Genomic DNA, 27,309 nt, shown 5'->3' on the forward strand with positions numbered 1-27,309 from the left:
TATAGTGTGTGAAGTGAAGAGGAGTTGTATAGCCTATGTCAGAGAGGACTATCTGAAGTTATGCAGCCAAGCTTTCGTTTCATCAAACCATGTTTCTGCTTTCGAGTGGAAAGCTCCGTTCTAGCAGGCAAGCAGGCAGGCACCAGTTTCAAATTGAAGATGGACTAAAATCTATAAGTGTTAAATATATGCGACAGTTACCCTGCCCCACAGCCAATATATCTTCTTTGAGTGATAAATAGAAAAATTTAGAGAAGCAAAAAAGCGACATTTTCCCACGGGTCCGAAAGTGCTGCCATCTATTGTTTCTACCCATTTCTGTTCGTGATTTCAGCTGAGTTTATCATTCGGTTTTTCGCACTTGGGATTGCGGTAGAGAAATGGTATCAGATGTGCCTCTTAAACTTTAAAAGTTCTCTCATTGCTAAAGAAATTAGAGTTTATCCTTTGCTCCTTTCTAAGTGATGACGTTAGAAAGTTGGCCTACGGCAAAAAAGTCAACTTTTGAACTAAGACAGATAGATTTTTTTTTCGACGGCAGTCGATAGCTTTTGATGAGCTGATCAAAGTATATGTCATCCATTTTTTTGTACAAAAATTCCTTCATGAGATATACCAGTTTGAAAGTTTAAAGGGGTTAACAACTTCAGTAGTAAGGTACACACTGAAACCAAAAATAGGCCGATACCAATTGTGAGACATATAGGGGAGTTATAAGCAACAGTCGGCTGTTAGCTCATAATCATCCTCGGCAATGAGGGGTTCGCAACTCTTACTAGTTGGTGTACCTATTTTTTGTTTCCGTTGTATTTGATGGTAAGACCAATTTGGTTCCAGTGGTAAGACATGTAGGGGACTTGTAAGTATTAATCGGCTGTAAGGCTACAATCATCTTTAGCAATGAGGAGTTTGCAACTTTTGCGAGTTGGTGTACCTAGTATGTATTTTAGCATCCTTACAGATTAACAACTTCAGCGTTTAGTCGCAGCGAGGAAACAAAACCAAAGTGTTGCTCTCGCAACACTTTACTCGGCGAAGCCGAGCAAAGGTTGCCGCAACACCTCACGTTGCCCATGCAACGTAGATCTAGTTAGAATTAGTTCTGTTATTGTTGCCCGTACTTTACTTAGCAAATCATAAAATTCATTTCTTGAAAAGCGTGTATAGTTCATGAATTTTTCATCACCGTCAGTCAGGAGAAGCTCATGAAGCAAATTTAACTGCCCTAGCTTCAATCTTTTATTATTTTCTAGCATCGGACGTACCCACTTCTTCATTTGCTTTCGTTTCTTAAAGCCACTGGCATTGTCATTTTGTTCGGATGCAAGTAGTGCTAATGCAATCACTAAAACATTGTCATCAGAACTATTATTTTTATTATTTTTAAACTAACTGCCCAGTGATGAAAGTAGTGACACGAAAAAAAAAGATCTATTTACGGAGTTTTTGGTTAATTAGGTCTGAAGAGACAGTAATTTGGTCTGAAAGCTTAGCTACATAAAACCGTAAACATAAATTGTAAGCTTAATTCTTACGTTTTGGTATGAAATAGCCTTTAGGCTTTGAAACAATGAGCCGAAAACTGTACTAAATTTTCTTTGAATTAAAATCAAATAGTTGCAGACATCAAGCTATGGCTAGTTGTAGACAGTGCTGGATTTAACAGTAAGCTGAAGCTTAGGCCGGCAAATTTCAGAGGATGGTGGATTTTAATAAAAATTGCGAAAAAATGTTCAAACTGACCGAAGCTGAAATGATAGCACTAGCACTCAACCTAATGAACATACCGGGGCCGTTCCTAGGCGAAAAGCAAGGAGAGCACATGGGTTGCAAAATTTGGAGGTGGCTTAAATTCGGGGTGACCAAATAAAATGAACAATAATTAATATTATATAAAGGAGCAAATATTGAGGTATGGCTTTGTTATTCTAATACTTTGATTCTTTAGCGTGATCGCTTTATTGGCATTGCTTATGTTTAAAATTTTTGAAATCCTTGAATAAGCTCTATCAAATTTATTTGATGCGTACAGTGTATTTTGTTGGTAAATTTTACTGATATTGTTGGTAATATTTTGTCGGTAATCATTATTGACTACGAGCGCGTTGCGAATAGAATAAAATTTGTTCCGTGATTTTCTTTACAAGTTTTTCGTAAATTATATTAACGCAGTAACTTATTTTTAATAGATAAGTAGTATGTATGATAATATTATTATTTTATTGAGAAATAAATCACTCATAATTACTTAGACATAATTAAATTTTTAACTATTGTAAGTAAGAAATAAAACTATTATCTTTTCTATTTAAGTTTTGAATAAAATGTTATTAAAATAAGCAAAGGAAGATGGTAACTAAGTGGAGCTTGATCCTTTTTTTCTTTTTCATAATGTTGGAAATGTTTTTCTCATCCATGCATTCTAGTGTTTTATTTTTTTGTGCACACTTACATTGCTTAGAAAAGCCTTTGTTAAACCTTAATTTCAGTCTAACCTAAAATAAAATAAATAACGGAAAATGTACATGTTCTAATCATAATATAACCGTAAATATCTGAAGAAAGTATAAAATAAAAGCCATGCTAACTATGACGAGGTATATGCTATGATATATATCTCATGTCGAATCTCCAGTGACGTAGTTTACGGAGGGCTATGCCCCCTGTTCCCAGGTTTGATGATTCAAATAATGAAAGAGGAAATTCTCCTAGAAAAGGGCTGATGATGGGTTCCGTTCATTCTTGGTTCCCCTAAGAAAGTTCTAGTCTCTATTCCCCCCACAATACGTAGAGAAAATCAAAAGTATGTCTCCATCAACCGGATCATTTTCCTTCATTTATATGGAATTTATATCCCTTTAATGGATAAAACTGCCCCCCCTCCTCATTTGTCTTGCATGAATGAGGAAAGATAATTAAAATCATGTTTTTTTTATTTTAAGAGGAAATATTGGCCATTTTGTGAAAAATTCTTATTATAAACCTTTAATCCTCCTGAACTTTTCAGGCCTATCTCTTTCCCTCTGTAAAAACTTCTGTGGCTGCGCATGAAATGAGAAATCATTTTATTGTACATCATGTTTTATTTTGACAGCAATAGTGACAGTATTGCAAGACACAAGACATCCATCCTTCGTATTTAAATCATCTAATCTATTTTATTATTTGTATTTTTAAGGATTAGGACAAAAAGTTTGGGTAGCTTACAAGAGTGGGAATATACCCTAGTTTAGAAGAATAAATGCCGAATGCTAGATGGTCTAATAATTTTATTTATTTTATTTACCCCCTTCCACTTCTCGCTATCCTATGCCCAGCATAGGATGCCCAATCTCACAATTGAACCAAGCTCTATTCTATTAGCCCTGGGTATCATGCTATTCATTGTAATTTTGGGTATCATGCTTGTAATTTTGAATGGATTTTGATTCTGTAATATTTAATTTATTGTTCTACTAAATTTTAAAATACATGATTTAATGAAATATTGTTTATGATTTTTTATTTAATTGATTTGTTTGTCGTTATTCCAATTTATGTTAATAAATAGCATTGACACCAGCAGGTCACATAAAGCCAAAACAAATCATAAGCAGCACAAGAACAATGTCTTAGTAAAGATACAGGATAATTTACCACTGATTATGTAACATTATATTGTGACATATTCCCCACACATAAATAGTGACCATATTTCAAATTTGAAAGTATAAATAATGTTAAAATTGTGAACTTATCCATTGGGCATTTTTTGACAAGAAATATCCAGAAAATCTGAGCAGTTCTTGGCATCACTGCAGCAGAAAGCTTAAATTAATTAAAAATTGCCAGGGATGCCAATTGGAAGGAAAAATTCACTACTAGAGTTTGAAAATTGCCATCCCCTTTGAATCTTTGTTTAAAAAAAGAATTCATTGAAAATTAGACAAAAGCTTTATTTTGTAAATCAGGGTATAGAGGTGTACATTTGCGGAGGGGGTTACACTGAATATTGTTTTTATGTCTATTATTCCCTTCAAAAGCAAATCTTGGTCTCCTAGTGCAGCATGATAAAACTGATAACAATAAAAACAAAGAATAGGTTGGTACCACTTATGCTTGCAAACAAAATTTCTAAATTGCAAGGAAAATATACATATTTTGTTTAAATTCACCTTACTGTATTCTCAGCAGACATTTTGCAAAGCAATCTGATGCAGAGATAGATGTCCCACAAGTAGCATATATTTTGTAGACGTAATTATAGACTTTTTGCATAACGCTTTTAAAATACTTCACCCGCTGACGTAAATTTGAGTTCATGAAGGGTTGTCGGAAACGTTTGACTATGCAACTGCTTAAAATTGTTACTTTTATAATAATTTATTTATAAATTATTATAAATGATTATATTGATAAAATTGGACGCTACAAATATTGTGAAAAAATGGCCATCTCAAAGTTTCGATCAAAGATCTTGGAGGAGGGGGACAAAGGAAGGCTGGGTAGCAAAAAAGTACACGATGAGGCTAGTTGCAATAATTTATATGAAGTTTACATCACTTATTATTTAAAGTTAGTTATCAATTATTCTTATTCAAAATATATTACTTTCTCAATTGACTGAGTGACTAAAACGGCGGTTAAAATTGAATAAAAAAGTAATTACAATTTTATGAAGCAATTAGCACATCTGTTCGTGTAAGAATTACTAACAGATTTGATTAAACATACCAAATATTAAGTTTGTGTTTCATCAACTATAAAAGTTTGTCTCCTAGGAATATCCAAATTTTGATCCCTCCCACTCCCTGAAGACTCTGACCCGTGTGTAGTTACGCCTTCACCTCACTTAGAAGATGAAATTTACAATTTTCAATCTGAGCCTCAATTCGTTTACAAACTCTTCAAGTTCATTAAAGTAACTCATGTATTATTCTAAATTCACGATATACAAAGCATCAAACACTTATTGATTCTGAGGTGTAAAAACAGACCAGACAAAAACCTGGTTATTTTCGTCTTTGACCACATATGGATTTGAATCATCGCCAACAATCATCTCCATTTCACCATTGGCATTTCCTGCTTCTGGATTCCCTATTGCTAGCAACAAATCTTCATTTTCATTATTTGTCAAAGAGGCGATTGCTTGGTCCTCCTGAAATGGAAGAAGATTCTGATAGAAAATTTAAATTGAATAAGTTTCGGACTTAACACAGCTTTACAGTATGTACCTAAACCAGTATTTCCACTTGAAACAAACTTGCAGAGATTTTACCGGAGCCTTCTGAATCTTCCAGAGGAATAATTTAGTTCCCCAAAAATAATTACTCTATAAAAGTACCAAGGATAGTGAAAATGAAATTCTGAATTCGTTAAGTAGAAACTAACACAGCCAATCCATGTTTGAAAAAAATTATTAAACACCAGAAATTCATTTTTTAATGGAACATGTCCCTCCCCATGAAGCTATGCAGTTTTTGGTAAAAATAGGCGACAAATTCAAAAAAGAAATGAATCACAGGAGAGATTTCTTAAAAGAGAAATAAATAAAATGGGTGACAAATCAGTAGAAGCCAAAAGCATATGTCACCAAACAGCTTAAGTGGGCGTAACTTTCCTATGAAACTGTCAACAGAAAGTTAACATTTGAATTTCAAGGACGAATATTGTTGTGAAATTGAACTAATTAATTTTGCCTTTTTGATTCTACGCGACAACACCGACAAAAATGTGATTATGCCCCAACGACTCTGTAATTTTGAAAAAAAAAACTCAAAGAAAAAGTCTTAGGAAACCACTGTGATCATGTATGGATAGACACAATGCGAATCCAGTGGGGATACTTTTCTATTTAGATGCCCAAAAAGAGGGTTTCAAATGTATAGCTACCCTTTGACGGGGTAGTTGTCTTTGGGAAACAAACAGGTTGTTACTGTCTAAATTTCTGAATACGAATAGGGTATAGTTATATCTAAATAATCAATTCCGCTGACTTGTTTTAACGGTTCAACGGGAATGGAACACCGAGGGTAATATGATAATACCCCAAAAACTTCATAGCTTTGATAAATCATGGAAAATTGTGGTTTTAAGGTATAAATAAAGTTGATGTTTGTCCGGCTGCCTATGCCGTTGCGTATTTTCTATGTCGATATCATTGACACTTTAAAATTGTTAACATTACGCAAAAACAGGAGAACAAGAATAAAAGGAATTTCATTCATACCATACGTTCCAAAGCGAAAAAACAAAACAACAACAAAAGAACTTTCAAATAAAATTCAAAAGACCTCGAGAATTTATCAACACGTAAACCTGTTATTCATAAGCCTTGCAAATACAAATAATCTAATCACATACTTTATGCTGTATCTATTACTGTAAGACATCCACTATTTAAAATATCTTAAAACAACCTAACTATTGACCAAATCCAGAAGCTTTTAAGGTCTCTTACAATGCAACCGTGATATTTATTAGCCTTATCAAGGAAAATTATTGAATTTACAAAACTCAAGGCATCCACAAGCAAAACACGCAATAAGCCGTTGATATACCAAGCCACTCGACATGTCTACTTACTTAATTGTACCTTTCTAATTATTTCGAAATCAAAAATATTATAAGAGTTTTTGAACACTTTTCATAAATATGAGAATAAATTGCAATATGGACACACTAAAAGAAAATAAGAGTATAGAGCCTTTAAGTCGCATCAACTACTACTACTAACAAGTCACCACAGCACCAAGCCGCCAGAGGCGAAAAACAGCTACACACGCTCCTCCTCCATCCCAATCTATTCAAAGCATCCTTCTTTCCACCCTCCCAGGAAGTTCACATTTCCCTATGATATCCATAAAGAAATCTTTCTTTATAACATCCTCTCACCCCAACCACAGACGACCTGCTTTGCCTTTAGCCCTTGGCGGTTTTCGTACCAAACGGCAGTTTTTCGCATATAATTCGAATTGCAAATTGAGAGTCAAATACTTATAAAATTTATGGTCACCACTGCTATGTACAGCCTTTAAATACCAGGGAAGAATTCTTACAAAATCATTAGTCGGTTATCAAAATGTTGTATCTCCACTCCGAAATCATAACATAAGCCAAGTAAAAAAAACAAAAAAACTCAGTCTTATTAAAAAGACCAATATTGTTGGTTTTATGGCACCGAAATTAGAAAGAGTGGTGAATTGGCAAAAGAGACAGATTATATACACATACACTGATGCACACTGAACTAGCTCTTGGGGTGGGGGGTTCCTGGGAATAGTGGGTCAAAACTCACTGACGGTGTGCTTTTGGCTACAATTTTCTCTGGTCCTTTGGACTCATTTGTAGGGTTTTTTCTTATTTCTCCTGCTGTGTGCTGGTAAGCAATCATTTGCTGTTTTTCTTTATTTTGTACAAAAAAGAGTTGCATATTTGAAACCCTGGCTTCCAATGTAGTCACGGTAAAAGGTTTTTTTTCCTTTTTTGACTTTGATATACTATTATTTTAGTAAACATATTTTATTCCTAACTGTGTTAATTAGGGGAGACTGGAGAATCCCCTTTGAATCATCTGAAGGAATTTCATGGATAAGTGGATATAACCAGGGCTACCACGGGTTTGGCGGCACAAAAATAGGGAACCGAAAGAGGGACTTTTAGGGACCTACGGTCGTTACTACCAAACCTATAATACAGATGTACCATATATCCTTTAATAGCTAGGATCAGAGGCCAGGTATGCTATAAAAAAAAAAAAAAAAGATCACCTGAAATTTCATCACATCCCAGAAAGGTTAAAGAGCCGATTTGTCGTTCCACAACACCTTTCAATGTTTCTTTCCATTTTTAATTTTGATTCTGTATTTTTATTTCAGATATATAAGTAAAAAATTTAAAAGTAAAAAAAAATTGAAACTAGATGAAACAAATTTCTCACTTTTCTGACTGTTTCAAAAGACTTGCTATGAGCAGCTGCTTCTTCTTCTGGATTGCCGTCTACATGCTTTCAATACCTGCGAATTTTTTTTTTGTTCATTGCGGAGTGCTAATGATCCATCTAGCATTGCCTAAGCAAGCTGGATTTCTACCATATTGTTCTTCTGAATTCCTTTCTTCAGTCAATTCCTTGCTTCTTGAAGTATCTGATCAGTTGCTTTTTCCTTAGTCCCAAATGGTTCCCTTTTCTCTTTCAAAGTCTCCTAAGAGTCTTTATCATTTCTTTGTTCGACGACATTTCAGCGATTAGCTGCTGCTTTTGCTGTTCTTCTTTTTCCAACTTGTGCCGTTCTTCTTCTCCATTTTTTCTCAACTCTTTCTCCCGTTCCAGATAGTTTTGATAGCTCTTCCGCGCTGACTTGGCATGCTTGATCAAATCTTCAGCGACACAAACCTTTTGAGCACTCCCACCAACTCGACGCGACCCATCAGCAACAAAAAGCTTGAAATTCAATGTGCACTCATTCATGGATGCTCTCTGCTCACTGAGGATCCTCCCAGACAGTGAAAAACCGCGCTCAACACTGGCCGAACCATGATAAATAATCAACTTATTCTTCACCACGACAGCCAAATTTGGATACTTCCCATCTTCAATGAGTCTATTCCATCGTTCACTTCTCCTTGCCGGCACAGATTGGAACTCGCTCATCTGAACTAGCTTAAACTCATCTAGCAGCAAATCAGTTTTTACTGGAATGGGCAGTATTCAGGCGACATACAACAAATACTGAATATAATTTGACTCTGAAAACTGGCTTGGGTGCAAGAAAAACAAGCTTCTCAGGAACAACAAATATTCTCCGCTCAAAGCTTGCTTTAAAAAGTGCTTTGCAGCCGATGCGTAGTGCCTCTGTACACTCAGCAAAAACAGACGTTTTGAAAGCTCGTCAGTGGCTCTAAGACGGGTCTGAACTTGACCCTTAGAGAGGCAGCAACTTCCAACAGAGGAAGCATATTTTTGTCACCTTAGAACGGTCTTGGACTCAAGTCTTTTAACAATTTCTGAGCTGCTTCGGCTTTCAAGATACGCTCAGCAATCGTTCAAACAAGAAGCTCTATTTCCATAAAAATTTCATGTACCGACGGTTCTTCGCGCTGGAACTTCAAAGTAAACCGAGTAAAAAAACTAGAACTGTCAACAATGAACTGAAACTCCGCTTTAAAAGTGGACTGCTTCAAGAGTTTTGCAATCTCTTTATATGCGTTTGACCTCATCAAACTAGCATTTATTTTCGGAGTGAAGACGGAAAAATACTCGACAATAGCTGGCCACTGCTCAATCATCCTAGCAGCAGGACGAATTGATAGCCATCCGGTTGGTACATGTTTGACAAAGTTCGACCTGAGAACTCCAGTTTTCTGCTGGATTTTTTAATAGTCTTCCAGCCGTGCAGGCCACCCACAAGAAAAGTAATACACCTTCACAATGAGATCAGAGTAAGTTGTGTACAATGTGGATTCTACAGGAGCCAATGTCTAAAAGTCAGCCACCATTTGTTACCTTACGTTTCTCACTGTCCATCAGTCTGAACAGTTATTTACTCACATTCGGACCGTCACTACTCAAAGTAAGCAGCTTAGAGAAGGACAAACTGCTACCATCAATTGCGTTCAGAATTTCCGATATTAGGTCCTCTGCAGTGGCATGACCTAAGAAACAAGCCTTACAGATGCCTCTCTACCACCTGATTCATCTTTTCAGACTAGAAACGGATTCTAGTCTGCAACTCATTTTTGCTTTCACTGTTGGGAGTTTCATATAATCTCACATAATAACTATTACCAATTTCCTCCAATTCAATCTTCTGAAAATGTGGTCCAAGCGCTTCGCTCAACAGGTATGTAAAGTTGGTTCCCCCGATGGAGAAATTATTAAGAACTGGGTTCTTGAACATTTTCTTGAAGACTTCTGCTATTCCGTCTGCCGAATTACCGGAGTAGTCAGATTCAATAATCTTTAGAGCCCATGTAATTTCAGCTATCACTGTTTGCTCATTTACTGAGTAAGTGTAATTCCCAGTTTGATTACCTTCCAGGGCGCAGCTGGAGGCTGAAGTCAAGCGAAGTTGATTGGGTTTCAGCTTGGTCTGGACGTTTTTCTTATGTTCTCCAGTCCAAGAGTACTGCAGTAGAGAGTAACAACCTTTCTGACAAGCAAGTGACGAATTGCAAATGACACAGTAGAACAAGTGTACATCTCCTGGGACAGCTCTTCACCACTCTTTCATCTGGTGCCCCGTTTCGTCTTTCTCCTCAAGCCAAACATTATTAAATTTGCACTTTCCCATTTAAATTCAGTTATAAGCAGTTACCGTTAAGCCTGATAAAAGAAGAGAAGTTAAGAGCAGTTATGCCAAGAGGCTATTACCCTTCAACTCCTAAAAATCCAAGGCTGGCCCACATATCTGGCAAAACACTGACAAAATAATTAATTCTCCAAAGAGCTAGAAAAAAAGGACCTAGCATAATACTGACAAAATAATCAGCCCCTTAAAATTCAAGGCTAGCTAGGCCCACGTATCTAGCATAACACTGACAAAATAATTAAATCTGCTGAAAGCTAGGATAAAAAAAATCCTAAGATGACTCCAGAGGCAAAGGGTGTTAATTCTTTTCGCTACTTTATAGTCTCTTTCATTCAGACAGTAATGCTGTAGCCGTAAAACAGGATTATGGCTACAAGAGCACATGTTAAAAATGACTCCAGAGGCAAAGGGTGTTAATTCTTTTCGCTACTTTATAGTCTCTTTCATTCAGACAGTAATGCTGTAGCCGTAAAACAGGATTATGGCTACAAGAGCACATGTTGAAAATGACTCACATGAAACCAAAATTAAAATACCATACCTTGCTTAGTGGCTTCCATTACTTAGAGATGAGATATTCAACTAATATGGAAGAATGTTGATCAAGAAAAAATCTTAAGGGACCTGAGCACTGATTTAGGACCAATAAGGATCAAAAGGGACTAAAGCCAGATTTAGGGACTTTCAGGGACTTTGTGGCAGCCATGATATAGCCCATTGTTGATAAGTTTCTTACGCCAAAAAAACTCCTTGATCTAAATTCATTTTTATTAGCCTGTACTTATTTTGTTTGATCATGATTTTGTTGCAACTACAAATTCTAACATAAGGAATCAGCCAGTTGGTATTGCTTCTGAAACACTTGAGAAAGGAGTAAAATAATTACTAACTTTAATATAATTAATATCAATTAATGATTAATAAATTTATTACCCACAGATTCAGAAGCATAAAGGTAAAGGTAAAAGCTACAAGAAAAAAAAACTTTGAAACATATACACAAATCACATGTTCATTATCAACACAACAAATTGGATAAGACAATAATAAAAGTACCAAGGACATCACACTGAAAAAAAGAAGAAGAAACCCTCACCATTGTTGCCACAACCAAATCGTGAAAGAGGCAAGAGAAGTCTTGTTTAAAAATAAGCTCAACTAACGCTTGTGACACCTATATTATCTGGAGCTGATAATTTAAATAACCTATAGAATGATACATTGGGTTCATTTGGGCTATTGAGAAAATATAGGCTAACGGGAATATGTAAAATTGAATAATAAAAGCTACATTTTCAAATATAAGAAAATAAGGCTTCTATTTGTATGTACATAGGCAGCTAAAGGGATAACTATAACAGAGTCGAACATCATAATGGTCTTTCTGTAAAGATGTTTTTGTAGTTAAATCAAATAATTGAAATTTTTAATCTTTAGTTGATGATGATGAATTATTAATGATACTTGAAGAGATGAACGTGCAAGAGATGAGAGCTGAAGGGTCCATGATCCACCAAAGTATTGCCATGCCCCATGCCCTACATTGGGAATCACGAATCTAGATGATGAGGTTTACTGTCATCTTGAAAAGTGGCTGAGTCAAGAGAATGAGGCTCCCAGGATTAGATTCAGCGCCCAAATTAATTCATAGCTGAAACATAAAACTGGCCCTGAGAGAGAAAGACAGAAACACACACACACACAAACCGAGGCAGACACAGACCAGACTAAATACACGGTCCTTAGACTCGGATGTTTAGAAACATCTTTCTCTATCCCTTCTTCTTCTTCTTCAGAGCACTGACTTACAGAAACATACTGACCTCAAACAAACAAACAGCCCACAAATACAGAAAATTTGAAGGTAAAAAAAAAACAAGAGAAATTTTCAGAATCATAAAAAAATTGGATTAGGCAACAGTGAGGAGATGAACAGGCATAAGCCATACCCGAGGCTTCTATACCGTATCTCTGATTTTGAAATTGATCTGGAAATGTCTAAATCACATAAAGAAAATAAAAAATTCTAAAATAGAAGTAGAAGATGAAGAAGGAATTCGCAACATTTTGACTAATTTATCAAAATTCTTTTTAAATTAACATCCTGAAGAATAGTGAAAAACATGGAGCATAAGGAACGTAAAACATGGATCATAAGTAAACGAGTGTCAATTCACAAAAATGTAAGGGGAAAGGGACAAAATTTTCTTTCAATTCCTTTAAATTACAAAAAATTGTTTTTTTTCTTAATCAAGAAAGTGGGAGGGATTTTTTTTTCAATTTCAATGAAAATTCATTTTTTTCAATGAAAATATTAAAAAAAAATCTCTAAAACCTAGGAGGCAGAAATTTGACTTTTTTGGATTTTTTCTTCAAAAATACCAATAAAGGTGTCTTAAAATCTCGAGGAGGGAGAGGGCTGTTTCCAGCCAACCCCCTCCCCCTAATTGGGATCCCCGAAAGTAAAGTTTGGCAGGAAAACGTCTGGACTTTGGGAATTAGTTACTCTTACTTAGCCTATTTACTTACTTCTGTATTCATGCTATCAATTTTCAACTCCCCAATCTTTCCATTTTTTCCACCCCGGCTAAGAACAATATGAGTTTGTTTGGGTCCACGCTTTCTACCAGGGTTACTCAGTTCATTATCAGTCACTGCAGCTAGAAGAACATTCCGATCAGCACCATCTCTTTCGTGCATGAGCAAGTGGCGTTTCATGTCTGAGCGCATACGAAACGTCTTGAAACAGATGGCGCACATATGAGGGCGTTCACCTAAAATTATCATTAATAGAAAGAGATTGCTTTGGATCGTTTTGCGTCACAGCTAAAATTAACGAATTTAGTAGATTTACACACACATTATGTCCTGACTAAGCATCAGGACCGTTTCTGTTAAACCTGATTCTATTTTTCAGGAACAAAAAAAAAAAAAAAAAAAAAAAAAAAAAAAAAAAAAAAAAAAAAAAAAAATAAATACAGAACAGAAAGAGGTCATTTTTTTTTGTTAGGATGTTTGTTCTGTTTTTATTAACCTGCTTTTTCAGTTCATGTTTCTTTACCTGTTTAAGTGTGGTCTAGTGAAGAAATAACAACGAATAAGGATCCGGAGAGGTAAAAGGTTGAGCTAACTGATCTTTCCGACTTTTGGAGTCAGAATCACATCCTGAAGCCCACTGCATGTCCTTTCGAAGATCCCTACCCCCTAACTACCAACAACTCACCACAGCACCAAGCCACATGAAGCCAACACAGCTATGCACGCTCTTCCTTCATTCCAACCTATTCAAAGCCTCCCTCTTTACACCCTTACAAGAAGTTCCCATTTCCTTTAAATATTTCTTTGTGACATCCTTTCACCCCAACGCCAGACGACCTGCTTTCCGTTTAGCCCTAGAGGAAGGGCTCCCATCGAGGAAGCTATAGCCTAATAAATGACACACCATTCACATTCTTGTCGCCCCTGGTACGAGTATACCCAGTGAGTAGGCAATGAGTGTTGTTGGCTATTTTGTTTGAAAGCAATGTGCAAGGGCAAATGACTGAGCCCTCAAAAATAGAATGCTTCTAAGTGACGAGTTCAAACTTAGAACTTGTTACTGAGGAAGTTCGAACTTCAAAACTGATTGGAAAAAAAATGTATTGATCATAATACAAAAAGAGACTTTGGGGAGGCGGGGGGACTGTAACGAACGAGATAGCGGAACAACAATTGTCTATTTTCCGTGGTTACTTCTATCGGTAACGTTCAACATTTTGAGGTTGCAAGAACGAAACTGTGCTGTGCCCAGGTCCTCTAATAGGTTTTTGAATCACCTGTAAAATCGGAGTCGTATCGTATGCAAGAGTGGTTGATTAAAAAAAGAGATGGATTAGGAGGAAACTACAGGATATAATATCACCCAGTATAGATGACAGGGTGCGACATCCTAAAAAAGGAAGATAAGCGAAAACAAAAACAGCGGTTTCTTCTATAAAACAGCTGTTTTCAGTTTTTGTAAAAGACAGAACAGAAAGCAGAAACATGTCACCTGTCACCTGTTTCTGTTTTCTTTGTTTGTTTTTTTTTTTCTGAAAAACCATGCCGAATTTAATTCTGAAAATTTTAAAATCTGAAATTGAATTCCGAAAATGTGCTTACCTGAAATACAGAAACAGTGCCGATGCTTAGTCATCACTGGTGTCACATAAACCACTTTTTTTTCTTTTTTTTTTAGTTGCTGAAAATTACCCTTGTTTTGCTTCTTAATTGTTTTTTCTTTGCTTTTTGTCGAATATTCAAACATACAGTTTTTAACCTGTTCATTCACCGAAGTAGGCTGAAAACCGAAGTACTTTGACTAAGAACGTGCGTAGTATTTTCTTTATGTGGAAAAATTTCGGGGGGGGGGGGAGGAGGTAGGAATAAATCAATAAAAAAGCAAATGATTTGACTCTGAAACTGACATTTTTGATTCTTGAACGCGTTTATCAAGGCATACGAGTGATATCACCTAAAATAGCATTTATGAAAAAAATTGAATCTACTTTAAAGTAAGACCAAAAAACGATAAATTTTAACTTTAAAAGATAGAAAAATAGTAATCATTAGATTCTTACAAATAAGATTAGAACAATAAATTTATTTTTATTATTGTTTATTTTTGAACAAATTTCAAATTATATTCAGCATGTCTGAACCACTACTTTGAATGGAAATTGTAAGTTCTAGTGCCCTTTTCAATCAATGAAAGAGATAACACCTGAATCAAGTGGCACACCTGTCAGGTGACAATCCTGAAATTTTCACTCACAAATCGAAAATTCATTTAAGAGTGAAGATTTATGAGTGATTAATTTAATCCAACAATTTCGATTATTTTAATCGATTTATTTCATGAATTGAAAATCGATTTATGACCGTTAGAAAGCTACTTATATAGCTAATGCAAAATTCAGAAACTGTAAAATTCCGCGGTGGCTTACTGATGTTAAAACATAGGTTGAATATAATATAAATAGATATTGTAGGCAAGTATTTTTAAGTTTCATTGAACAAAGTTGATTGGCTTTATTGATTTGCGTAAAATACTACCTAGCTTTTTAATTCTCTTCTGAGGCTGCCGTAAGTTATCTTATTTTCGTGAAATTGTCTGATTATCAAACCAGGAATTAACTCTACTACTGAAATCATGCAAAACTCAAATTATACTGGGGTAAGAAAGAATAATTTTTTAAGGAAACAAACTTGGGAAAGGCGAGGATAAATTTTGTCACCTTTATTACACGATCTCCAAGGTGAAAGATACACGCTTGCGATGAGACTTCGGGTATAGAAAAACCGTATATAGACACCTGATGGGATTATCGAAAAGTCTCTTGAGAGTTAGATCTTCTAACTTGATCAATCACAGGTTAGTCTCTTCGGAGACAATAACAACCCATTGTACAACATCACATGATTGTTACACATTAGTGATTGGCTGCAATATTGCCAGTTATATAAAGTAAGAATACTATTATATAGCAATAAAATTTACCTGTATGAATCAGTCAGTGATTGGTCAAGTAGGTGGTGACACAAAAGATTCAGGGCAGCCACCCTGAATCTTTTGTGTCAAATTAGTGATTGACTGGAAGTTACCGATATTACCAATTATATAAAGTAAGATTACTATTATATAGCAATGAAATTTACCTGTGTGAATCCGTCTGTGATTGGTCAAGTAGGTGGCGGCCCTGAATCTTTTGTGACAAAATTCACATTCATAGTTCCTTTCTCCAGTGTGACATCTGATATGAACAACCAGGGAATATTTCCTTGCAAAGTCCTTGCCACAGTACTCACATTTGTAGTTCTTCTCGTTAGTATGAATTGAAGTGATGTGATAGTTGAGGTCACCCCATTGTCTGAAGCATCGATCGCAGTGAGGACATTTGTAGGGTTTTTCGCCCGTGTGAATCCTCATGTGAACCTACAATAGCAAACATTTATAGTTTTTCGTCGCATATTTTCCTAATTTTCAATTTTTTGCCAATATTTTCAGTTCTACTTTTACAGTAAGAAGTTGTCTAAACATAACTCTTCTTATTTTACCCGAATACAAATAGTCCTAAATAGCCCTAGTCCTTTCTCCTCCATGAGGACCATATCTATCTGATGATTCCTTCAACAGTTGCTTCAACAGACACACAAAAGTAGGAAATTCCCTTAAACACCTTTAAAAAGGGGTCTCAGCCGTCTTATACAATGGGTGTAAAGTCAATATGATGACTGCCAAGACTACCAGCGTATCAGCAATCGCTGCTGCCAAATACTGTTAAGACAAAAAAAAAGCTCTATATTAACCTTAACCAACCACCTAATGTCTTAAAAATTCCAAAAATAATCAGGGATATGTTTAAGTTTTAGATTGAAATATTTATCAAACATTTCAAAGGACAGCAGACGTTTTCTTCTTTTTTTTTATTTTGTTTTTAACTTTAGTTTTTCTGTTGTTTAACCAAATAATGACCTTTATCTAACGTAGATAACTTCGAAGACCACACTGCCTTTCCATGACGAAAGTAAAACAGTTCAAAATAGGGATGATACAGAACCGAATCTGATACAGAAATATGTTAAAATTAATGCATATCAAAATTTACATGTTGTAGCCTGCATACAGGGGTTTCGACTAACAGAGGTCCGTTGAAAAAACTTCGTGATACAGAGGTAAACTTTGAGTTTTGGAGGTAAAATGAAAATTAAATGATCATTGATGTACTGGGTTTCTAGTTAGAGAGGTAGTTTTTGGGTCACTTCGACTTACCACAAAAAAATTTTGAGTTATGAATAGTTTTTTTTTCGACTTGTTCAGGTTTTTCCTAGAGGACTGAAAATAATTTGAGGTTCGAGGTATCAGGAGTTGACTTTAGTAAATTTAACCATATAAAACGGTCAAAACACCTCTCAACGTACCAAGGACAATGAAAATAGAATCTGATTGTTTGAATTCATTAACCGGAAATTTACACGGCCCTATCTATTTTTCAAAAATTTAGAAAATTGGCCATTCAGTAGGTTTTTTTGTTTTTAATAGGAGCCTATTTTCAAATAGGCTTCCGTTTTAGTTATGTGGTTGTTAGTAATAGTGGTACCAAATTAAAAACCAAAGACGTGGGTAAAAAATCAGCCCAAATAGGCTAAAAGACATATGGTAAGACATATAAAGCTATAGCTTTCCTTTTTGTGTATTATGTCTTTAGGAATCAACAAATTCTTAAAATTTGAATATTTTGGAAACAAGAAGTGTAGTCAAATTTAAATCATTAGTTTTGCTTATTTATTTCGCAGGTGAACATGGTAACGTCGTATATAATGTTTTACTGCCCTGAAAACTTCATAATTTTGAAAAAGGGGAGATCTTAAGTGCTTACTTTAATGTTCTTGGTACTTATTTTCAAACATTGTTTTCTAGGCATTACTTATATTAAGACCTATTCCACGTTGCTGCTGATTGTTAGATAAAGGTCTATATAACTTAGATAAAGGTCAAAAGTAAAACAGTTCAAAATAGGAATGATACCTTTTTATTGACAGTGAATAGATATAAAATTATTTAACTCGAACACATATACAGTGTTCATCATCCAGGTGTTCATCAATGTCCAGGTGTCTATTTTCTAAGTCAAGTTTGAAAGTCAAGTCTATACTCACTTATAAAGATAGTCTTAACTTTGTAGTGACTGTAGGGAGTAAATTTAGCGATTTTGTACCTCTTTGGCTCGAATTTTCATTTGGCTTACCTCTATAGCTCGTTACCTCTATAAATCAAATTTTATTTAGAATGGCATCTGTAACTCGAAATATGTAAAGGTCAAATTATACGTGACTCGAAGAAAAATCGTGATTCTGTAAATTTTGAGTTAGAGTGAGCCGACTGTATTATTCAACTATATACAATACATACAAATTACTGTTAATTTAATTCGGCAAGTAAATAGGGAACAAAATTACCTTGAGGGCCCCAGTTGAGAAGAACTTCTTTCCACAAACTTCACAAACATGAGGTCTCTCTCCAGTATGGGTCCTCATGTGATAGTTAAAAGTTGTCTTGTAGTCGAAATTACGATCACAAATCTGGCAGTAATAATATTGCTTCGGCTTCTTCACTGAATGATTTCGACGCTTATGCGCATTAAGAGCCTCACGAGACTTGGCAACAATGCCACAAAGCTCACAAACTGCTTCTGTTTCGCTTACAATATCTCCTTCTTGAGTAGATATGGTTGTTCTAAATGCTGATGCTGAGGTAGATGGCAATAGGTGATCCATTTCCATATGCAGTCTCAAAGAAGCCAACTCTTCAAATTTTGCCTCACAACTTCCTGCAAAATGTAGCTGAATTAAACAAAACATTGATTTTACTTCCCAAATAGAAAATAAACAGTAAATACTGATATCATAACAACATAAAAACAACAATAGAAAAAAAATAATAATTTAGGCTCAAAGGTAAAAAATAAAGAAAAGAGAAACTTTTCTATTAAAATTCTTAGCCCCCGGATTTCCAACACTTAAGATAAATAACTTCTTTGATTTACCTCAAAAGAAACAGATGAGCATTGATTTTACTTCTCAAATAGAAAATAATAATATATGGTGAAATTATAACAAAAAAATAATAATAAATGACAATAAGAGAAAAAAAATTATTAAAATAAAAGAAAAAAATAGTAAACTAATATTCCGAATAATAATTGGGCATTGGAGAAGAATATTAATCCGCAAAATTTAGGCTCGTAGGTAAAAATAAGAAAGAAAACTTTCTTATTAAAATTCTTAACCACCGGATTTCCAACACTTAAGATAATAGCTTCTCTGATTTACCTCAAAAGTAACAGATAAACATTGGTTTTACTTCCCAAATAGAAAAACATAAATAAAAAATAGTAACCACGTTCAGAACAACAATAGGGCAATAAAAAAATCTTAAGCCTCAAAATTTGGGCTTGAAGGTGAAGCCCAATATATAGGATATATATTGATAGATGATAGGATCATCTTAAAATTGAGATTGATAAGATAGATATCCTATCACGGGGATAGGAGGGATGACATGAACTGTACCTAGGTTAGTTGCTACTAGGCTAGAGTCTCGGGAAGTGCAGGTTTGGCCAGCTCAGTAGGCCACGTCGCCGTCCCTGTGGCTATATGCGGAGTTCAAGGAGAACTGGAGCGAAGAAATTTATCTAAAAATGGGATTAAGTCTAGAAGACTTATAATGGGTAATACCTGTAAGGGGGAATTTTATGCCTTTTGGAGAACGAAGAAAATATTTAGGAAGGGCTAGATTGAGGGATGAGCCTTACAGTTGCCCTATGTATGGAGAGGTGAACGAGTCTTTGCATAATTTTTTAGGGGAATGCAAGGAATTGAGGCAATTACGGCTGGAAATATTTGGTAGGGAAAGTGGGGAGAGAGATTGGATTTTGGAAATTTTTAAAATTAGATGTTATTTATACATAAATAATGAAGTTCGTCTTTTTTTTTCTTTTTTTTTAGTGTCACCATGGCCCAATAGAGCTTTCGTGCGAATAAACATCTCGATCTATGAAAGTATCATGAGGCCAACGAATTCAAAATTGGAGGCCAAAACAATATCATAAGTTAAGATCGACTACTAAGCTATAGCTTAATATTTGTGTAATGGATATAGCGTAATGCGTATACTAGCGTATTCAAATAAGAAAAAACGCAACTTTAAATATATCAGTGTCTATACCTTGAACGTACTTACCGCATTGGTATTGAACCTGCTTATCTTGCTGCTGATTGTGAACTCGAACCAAGTGTGCCATTCGTGATCTATTCGATCCAAACGACCTGTGGCAAATGTTGCACCAGAATGCATTTGTCTCCCCGTGTTCTTTCATCTCGACCTCCACTGGGGCTTCCTCATCACTCCATCCTGCAGAAGTTCCTTGTAGGGTGACAAAATCTCTACCAAATCAAAGGATTTCAAATTAAATGCATTTAGTGCAGGGAGAGTTAATCAGAGCAAAGAACTGGAAGAAACATCGGAATCATGAAAAGCTTATTGATCCCACAGTCAAAGATGTTCCTAGTAGGATGACAATTAAAACTAAATGTTTTAGGACAGGGATGATTAATCAGAGCAAAGAATCAAAGTACCATCGGCAGAATAGGAGAAATTTTTTTTCTATGAAAACAAGGGAGCTGCTCCCTTGTTTTCTTTGAGGATGTTGTCAGGTAAATTATCCTTTCCAGTATGCAGGGGACTTGAAGTCCGTAAGTAACAAGTAGATAATTAACATGAGATCTGTCCCTTTCTTAATATATTATCTTCCCCCTTAATAGCAGCAGCAGGAAAAATCTCTTTGGATTAACTATGAAAAAAGGCACAGAGGGACAACCCCATCCCCCAATCGCTCAGACTGCGAAAAGGGAGAAATTCTACGCAAAGAATGGTTTTGGCAATGTTTTCCCCAACTATTTGAATAAAAATACCCGAACTCAATAGACAGTAACAAATTTAAGAGCACAGGACGAAAAAATTCCAATTGAAATAATTATATATATATATATATATATACATATATATATATATATATATATATATATATATATATATATATATATATATATATATATATATATATATATATACATATATATACATATACATATAAATGTGTATATATATATATATATATATATATATATATATATATATATATATATATATATATATAACACATAAGGATCATAATCATTCCTGACAGATTGAACCGTAAAAAGAAAGAAAGAAAATTCATATACACTGAAGAAAAAAATATTATTCTTAATAAAACAACAAGGCCCAAAGAGAAGGAGTAACAGTCCACGGGAAATACTCTCATATCTCTTGACGCCCCCTCTGTGGGTGTCAATATAAAAATTTGATAATCGACCATCACAATGTCTAAGCTAAAATACTTGCGGAAGTACTTCTTGTTATCCTGAAAAGAAGCTGAGCTAGGTAAATGAAACTTTTAGGAATGAATCCAGGGCCTAGAAGGTTCGTCTACCAAATTTTTGTCTTCTACCGAAATTAGGTAGATGACCTACCTAAATTTTGACAAAAAAGAATATACCTCAATTTTGGGTTTTCCGTTCCTCATTCATTGGATCTAGGTTTTGGAAGCGCAATTCCTACTATTTCTACCATTCTTAGATACCGCACTGATTATTTGGTGATATGTTGTGTATAGACATTAATTTTACCATAGGCCTAATTACTACCATTCTCAGATACCGCGCTGATTATTTGTAGACAGGTTGTGTATAGACAGACAGTAAGTTTGATATAAACTGGTTAAGCCCATGAATCCAGGGCCTAAAAGTTTCATCTACCAAATTTTGGTCATCTACCGAACTTGGGTAAATGACCTACCTAAATTTTGACAAAAAAGGATTTACCTCAATTTTGGGTTTTCCGTCGCTTTTTCATTGGATCTAGTCTTTGAAAGTGCAATTTCTACTTTTTCAGCAGGATTTAAGCCATATTAAGGTATTTCCCTAAATTTAAGATATATATTTTTAACACTTTCCTTGTTGCTCATTTGAGAGTAGATCTATTTCTGATGGCTTCACTTTAACACAACATTCTTCGAAGGTCAGTGTCCTTTACAGGGGGAAGGGTAGAAGTGGCTACTTCAAAATACTTTCCCGGGAGTTTACCATTCCTGGGAGTTTCATTCAGCTAATGACTACTTTCCAAGATAGACAAAAGCTCCTCATCTATAATTTTACCATAATTGCTACCGTTCTTAGATACCGAGCTGATTATTTGCTGACAGGTAGTGTATAGACATTAATTTTACCATAATTACTACCATTTTTAGATACCGCGCTAATTTTTTGCTGACAGGTTGTGTACAGACATTATACAGTACGTTTGATATGAACTGCTTAAGCCCAGAAGAGTCTAGGTTTAAAACATTTATTAAGGCATCAGTCCCTTGACCTAAATAATACATCTGATCACCCTAGTGGTAGTATCTGTAGGTCAGGTGTGCCTTCAAGGAGGAGGAGGGCGAGGAGCCTATTTTCTGCTTTTTTCATGAAACCCCCCTTGCAACAAAATTTGTGTTTCTGGATTCTGGATTTTTTAAAAGAAATGTATACATCTTACTTACAAGAAACAAAACTCACACTAAAAAAAAAGAAAAAAAAAGAAAAAATCAACTCAAATCAATTAAGTTTACTTTCTAATTTCTTTGAAGCATTATTATGCAAAAACAACACAAAAATTCAGCTCTTTTAATTAAAGCCAAATGACACAAGCACTTGGGTGCGTTTTCAGATAGGGAGGGGGGAATCCCCCTCTCATTAGAGATAATTTGCTTGTTTTAAGATTCACTTTATTATTCCATGTACTTTCTGCTCATTTTTACGACGTATTTCATTTTTTCATAATAACTTTTGTTCATTGTAAGTTTTCCATCTTATTTAAATGAGATTATGTCGATTTTAAGCTTAAAATCACTCTGTACTTTTTGTTAACAAGCTTAGGTTTTAAATTTAAATCTATCCGTGGTCAATGCAATAGCGCTGACTTAAAAGGCGGGGGAGAGGGGTATTCAAGACAAGTAATATAATATCTTTTTCAGAACCGAATTTTAATCTTTTGATGAACAAATAAAGCACCAAAATCATAACAAAATATTGAAAAATAGTAAAAATAACTTAGATAGAATGATTCCAAGAATACAACAAGCATTAAAAAAAAAAAAAAAAAAAAAATTAAAATTCATACATAAATTCATTAGTTTATAAATTTCACATGACAAAAAAGACATACTTTTCAGATCTAAAGGCATAACAACAACAGAAAGTGTTTTTGGGAAAATATTTTTGGTGTGAATCGTATTATACTATGTCATTTATGGAGAATGTAGCTTTTCAGAACTATTCTAATATTTGTATATAAACTGTGTTATAGTAGCTCGTATAATTTTTATTTATTTGCACTCGTATGTTTCTAGCCATTTTTTTTTTTAGAAGAGTATGAGCCTTCTTAAAAATTATTTCCAGGGCTCTTTCCACTGAACATGGGTGTGAAGTTCTGCGAGCAACACTGACTTCGCTAATGACTTGACACTCATGACAAGCAAGAACTTTGTGCAGCCCTGGAAGTCATGAGAGATGAAGCAAGTAAAGTTCAGCCACCCCCTCCTGTAGTCGAAGTATGCCTAAGCCAAGTAGCAGTCATAAAGGATTCACGTACCTCGGCTCCATTCTGTCAAGAGATGGATTAGTCGAGAGTGAAACAGACATACGAATCACCAAGGCAGCTTCCATCCTAGTGAGAATCAAGAAAATTTGGCGCAACCCTATTATCAGCAGCTCACAAAGACGTAGATATTTAATGTATCAGCAGACTCAGTCCTAATAAAGGGTACAGAAACTTGGCCAACAACCACCACGACTTTCAGGAAGCTAAATGCAACCCAATAAAAGAACTCCTAATGATAGAGGAACCTCGCTGGTATGATTTAGAAGCAACACTAACCTCTTGTCCCATACAATTCAAATTCCACTCTTCCTCCAAATTGCGCTAAGTATGCTGAGATGATAAGGTCAACTCCTCGGAATGTCGAAGAAACTTCCTGTCGCATCGTAACCTCACGGCCCTCGACAACCTCATGGCCACGGGGACCACAGGGTCATCCAAGAACAAAATAGTCCGATTGTGTACATCAGTTCCTAAGCAAGGCAAGAATATGACCTAGAGACGCCCCAACAGCTGCTCAAGACCTGTGTCCTGGAGGGGGATGGTGTCAACTCTCTCGAAGCTGGCGCCAACTCGGCAGGAGAATTAGGTCAAGGCAAGTTAAGTCTTTAAGGATGGATCCATCTTTATCAAAATACTCCCATGAAACGACAGGGTGCGAACAGGACAATTAAATTTGGGGTAAGGGCGAATGAAGGAGGTAAAAACGCTTAAATAACAAGAAAGGAGACACCTAAGTTTAATAATGAGCTTATGGCGAAAAATAGAGGCATTGGCTTTGTAGATAATGTTTTTAACATGGAAATATTGCTTTAAATTTGAAACTGTTTCAACGGTAGTTTCAAAGAGATAGCAGAAATTTCGGGAGGAACGGGACTAAAAAATGAGGAATGAGATTGGTAGTTTCACCAGTAATTTTCCAGTAGACAGCAGAAATTTTGGGAGTAATGGGACTAAACAGGGACCGTAACATCAAGAAACTTCTTGAAACCCTCTTGGTTGCATTCATGCTGAAATCCAAGGCAACCCCAATCGATGATGCTGAGGATGATCAGTGTTGCTAATTCAATCTTTACAGCAAGTTATCTAAGACTGCTAAGTCATTAGCAAATGTAAATAAATCATAAAAAATTTAAGAGACTGTCAATCAGAGAAGACTAGGAGATTTCCTTGGGACTATGGTCTCAAGGAAGGTACTAGAATTAGGATTCAGGCATATAACAACTCACAATTAATTTAATTACTACAATTTGAAATGGCCTAGGGACTCGAACTCTTCTAAAATGAGGCAACCAGCTTCACAAGGAACAACTCAACTTTAAATTCATTAGCAAGTTTTTGTATTCATAATGATCATTAACAAGAACAAAAGCTTTCTAAGGATCAATAGAAATGAAGTTGATCTAAGAAATTAACTTTTCCAGCAGTTTTCCGTGGATTGATGCAATATTTTCCCCTAGATTTATAAGCCTTATTTTGAGGGAAAAAAATACATTAAAGAAACACAGAGGAATATTTACATTTCAGTGTTTTCCTGTTTATTGTCTTCCATCTTTGGTTCGTAATGTTTCTTTAGATGTTCAAAGAATTCAGATTGATGATCTGAATCCATGTAGCAAATTTGACACTGGTATTTCTTTGATATGACATGCTGGGACTTGTGGGCTTTGAACTCTTTCTCATTTTCAAAGACTGTATTACAAGGAAAACAATGAAAGTTCGGTGTTTCAGATTCCTAAAAAAGTAAAACAAATTAATTAGCCAAGTTCTACTTATCGCTATCAAGAGCAGATTATGAAAAAATAAGGAGCGTTTTGTAAAATTCCCAGAATTTTGGTCTACAGAAATTTGGGTGATAAATGCTTAGGCCCACAAGCATTTATGTACCAGTGATATTTGACCAGATCCTTGTATTTGTAGAAGCTACATTGTAAACATAAACTACCATCAGAATACCTTTCTTATACCTATATCTCTGTATACATCAGAGAAGTTTAACACAAGGATTACAAAAAACTGTTGATTTGACTTTTGCATCTGTAAGTGTGGATGATTCCTGCAAAATTCTGCAGGTTTCTAAAAATTATCTTTTAAAAAAGATATTAAATATATTTATAGTATAATGAAGCTACTGATATCTGTTTTTCTAAAAAATAAATTGAATACTCATTTTCAAGAAAAAAAGAAAAAGAAAAAAAGGAATGCTAATTAGTGTTACTTAAACACAGCCTGATTATTGGCCTATTAGTTCTAAAAGAAATAATGACAGTAAAAAAGACTATATAGAAGGCTATTAAAGATGTATGTAACTTGATAGGCAAAAAAGATTACAACAAAAGAATTGTATTTATTGGAGGCCTGTTGAATTAACAAAAATAATAAAGAAGCAAAAAAAAAAGAAAAATCGCCAAATACGACAAAACAAAGGAATAAGAAAATAAACCAAACACTACATATAAATAAACAATACAACCAAGGTGGATGAATAGTTCAATTTTAGTGATAAAAAAAAAAAATTCAAGGGCAGCAAAAATTGGCAAGACTTGGAAAGTGAGTCCATGTTCCTAGTTGAAAGCTTTCCAGGCTAGGAGTTTTTGGATGTTTACTTTCCTTGGAATGGATATTTTCCCGCTTTTTCCACTTTTTCCTTGATATGAATAGTTGTTTTCCAGTGGATATTTGCAACTGACATTTTATTGCCACAAAGACATGGTTAGCTGTGAATAACCCTCTTAAAATACAGAGGATAGAAAAAAAGAAATCTGATTGCTTTAATTGGTTAAGTAGAAACTTACAGAGCTACAATTACCTTACAAGACTACCAAACACTGAAAATTGAAATTTTGATGAAAATACCTCCATATGCAGTTTTGGATGGTAGCAGATAATGAATATATATGTAAATATATATATATATATATATATATATATATATATATATATATATATATATATATATATATATATATATATATATATATATATAAACAAATAAAATCAGCTAAAAAATAAGTTATCACTAGTTTTGAGTGGTAGCAGACAAAAAAATCTACATGGGTAGAAAAAGAAGCTAAACTAAAATGACACTAAACAGCATAGAAAAACTAGACTAAACACTGGGAACTCCATGTGCAGTTTTTTTGGGGTAAAAGACACCAAATTAAAAAAAAGAAACATGGATAAAAACAAACAGCAACAAATCAGCCAAAAGAACGCGTCATTGAACAACTAAGAAAATTCTATTGGGAATTCAATTTTAGATGAAAAAACCTCAATATGCAGTTTTTGGTGGTAGGAGACACACACACACACACAAAAAAAGCTAAAAGATGTGGCACTAAACAGCTTAAGAAAGTATATTTTTTTCAAGGTATTTATGTTTTGGGGAAGAAACACATACCAATATTGCTGGAATTTTTACAGAGAGCAAAAGCTAAGAGCTCATATGGCACTTGTGACGAGGCCGGAAGAGCCAAGAGCCAAGAACTCATATGGAATGAGCTCTAGCAAAATTCTAAGAATCAATAGACTGATTTAAAAGGAAAATCAGAGGCTTAATGCCGGTCGGGATTTAAAATAAGAGCTCTGAGTCATGCGTCCTTCTTAATATCAAAATTCATTAAGATCCAATCACCCACTCGTAAGCTATAAATACCTCATTTTTTCTACTTTTTCCTCTCCCTTCAGCTCCCCAGATGGTCTAATCGGGGAAAACGACTTCATCAAGTCAATTTGTGCAGCTCCCGTACACGCCTACCAATT

The 27,309-nt window shown here is 34.9% G+C and overlaps 1 protein-coding gene across 4 annotated transcripts in view; it reads right to left on the reverse strand.

Moving 5' to 3' along the window:
- Nucleotides 1-4,891: 4,891 nt before the first annotated feature.
- LOC136036464 (zinc finger protein 320-like) overlaps nt 4,892-27,309 on the reverse strand; it is a 31,545-nt gene continuing 9,127 nt past the window's right edge. For all 4 annotated transcript variants that reach the window (XM_065718714.1, XM_065718711.1, XM_065718713.1 and 1 more), the window contains 6 exons: nt 25,068-25,282; nt 20,050-20,252; nt 18,267-18,637; nt 15,966-16,242; nt 12,819-13,063; nt 4,892-5,140 (listed from right to left, as the gene is read on the reverse strand). In XM_065718714.1, coding sequence (XP_065574786.1) covers nt 4,949-5,140; nt 12,819-13,063; nt 15,966-16,242; nt 18,267-18,637; nt 20,050-20,252; nt 25,068-25,282 — 1,503 coding nt within the window. In that variant the 3' untranslated portion in view covers nt 4,892-4,948. The remainder of the gene's footprint in view (nt 5,141-12,818; nt 13,064-15,965; nt 16,243-18,266; nt 18,638-20,049; nt 20,253-25,067; nt 25,283-27,309) is intronic.

The sequence above is a fragment of the Artemia franciscana genome, chromosome 15, assembly GCF_032884065.1.
Source record: "Artemia franciscana chromosome 15, ASM3288406v1, whole genome shotgun sequence".
NCBI lineage: Eukaryota > Metazoa > Arthropoda > Branchiopoda > Anostraca > Artemiidae > Artemia > Artemia franciscana.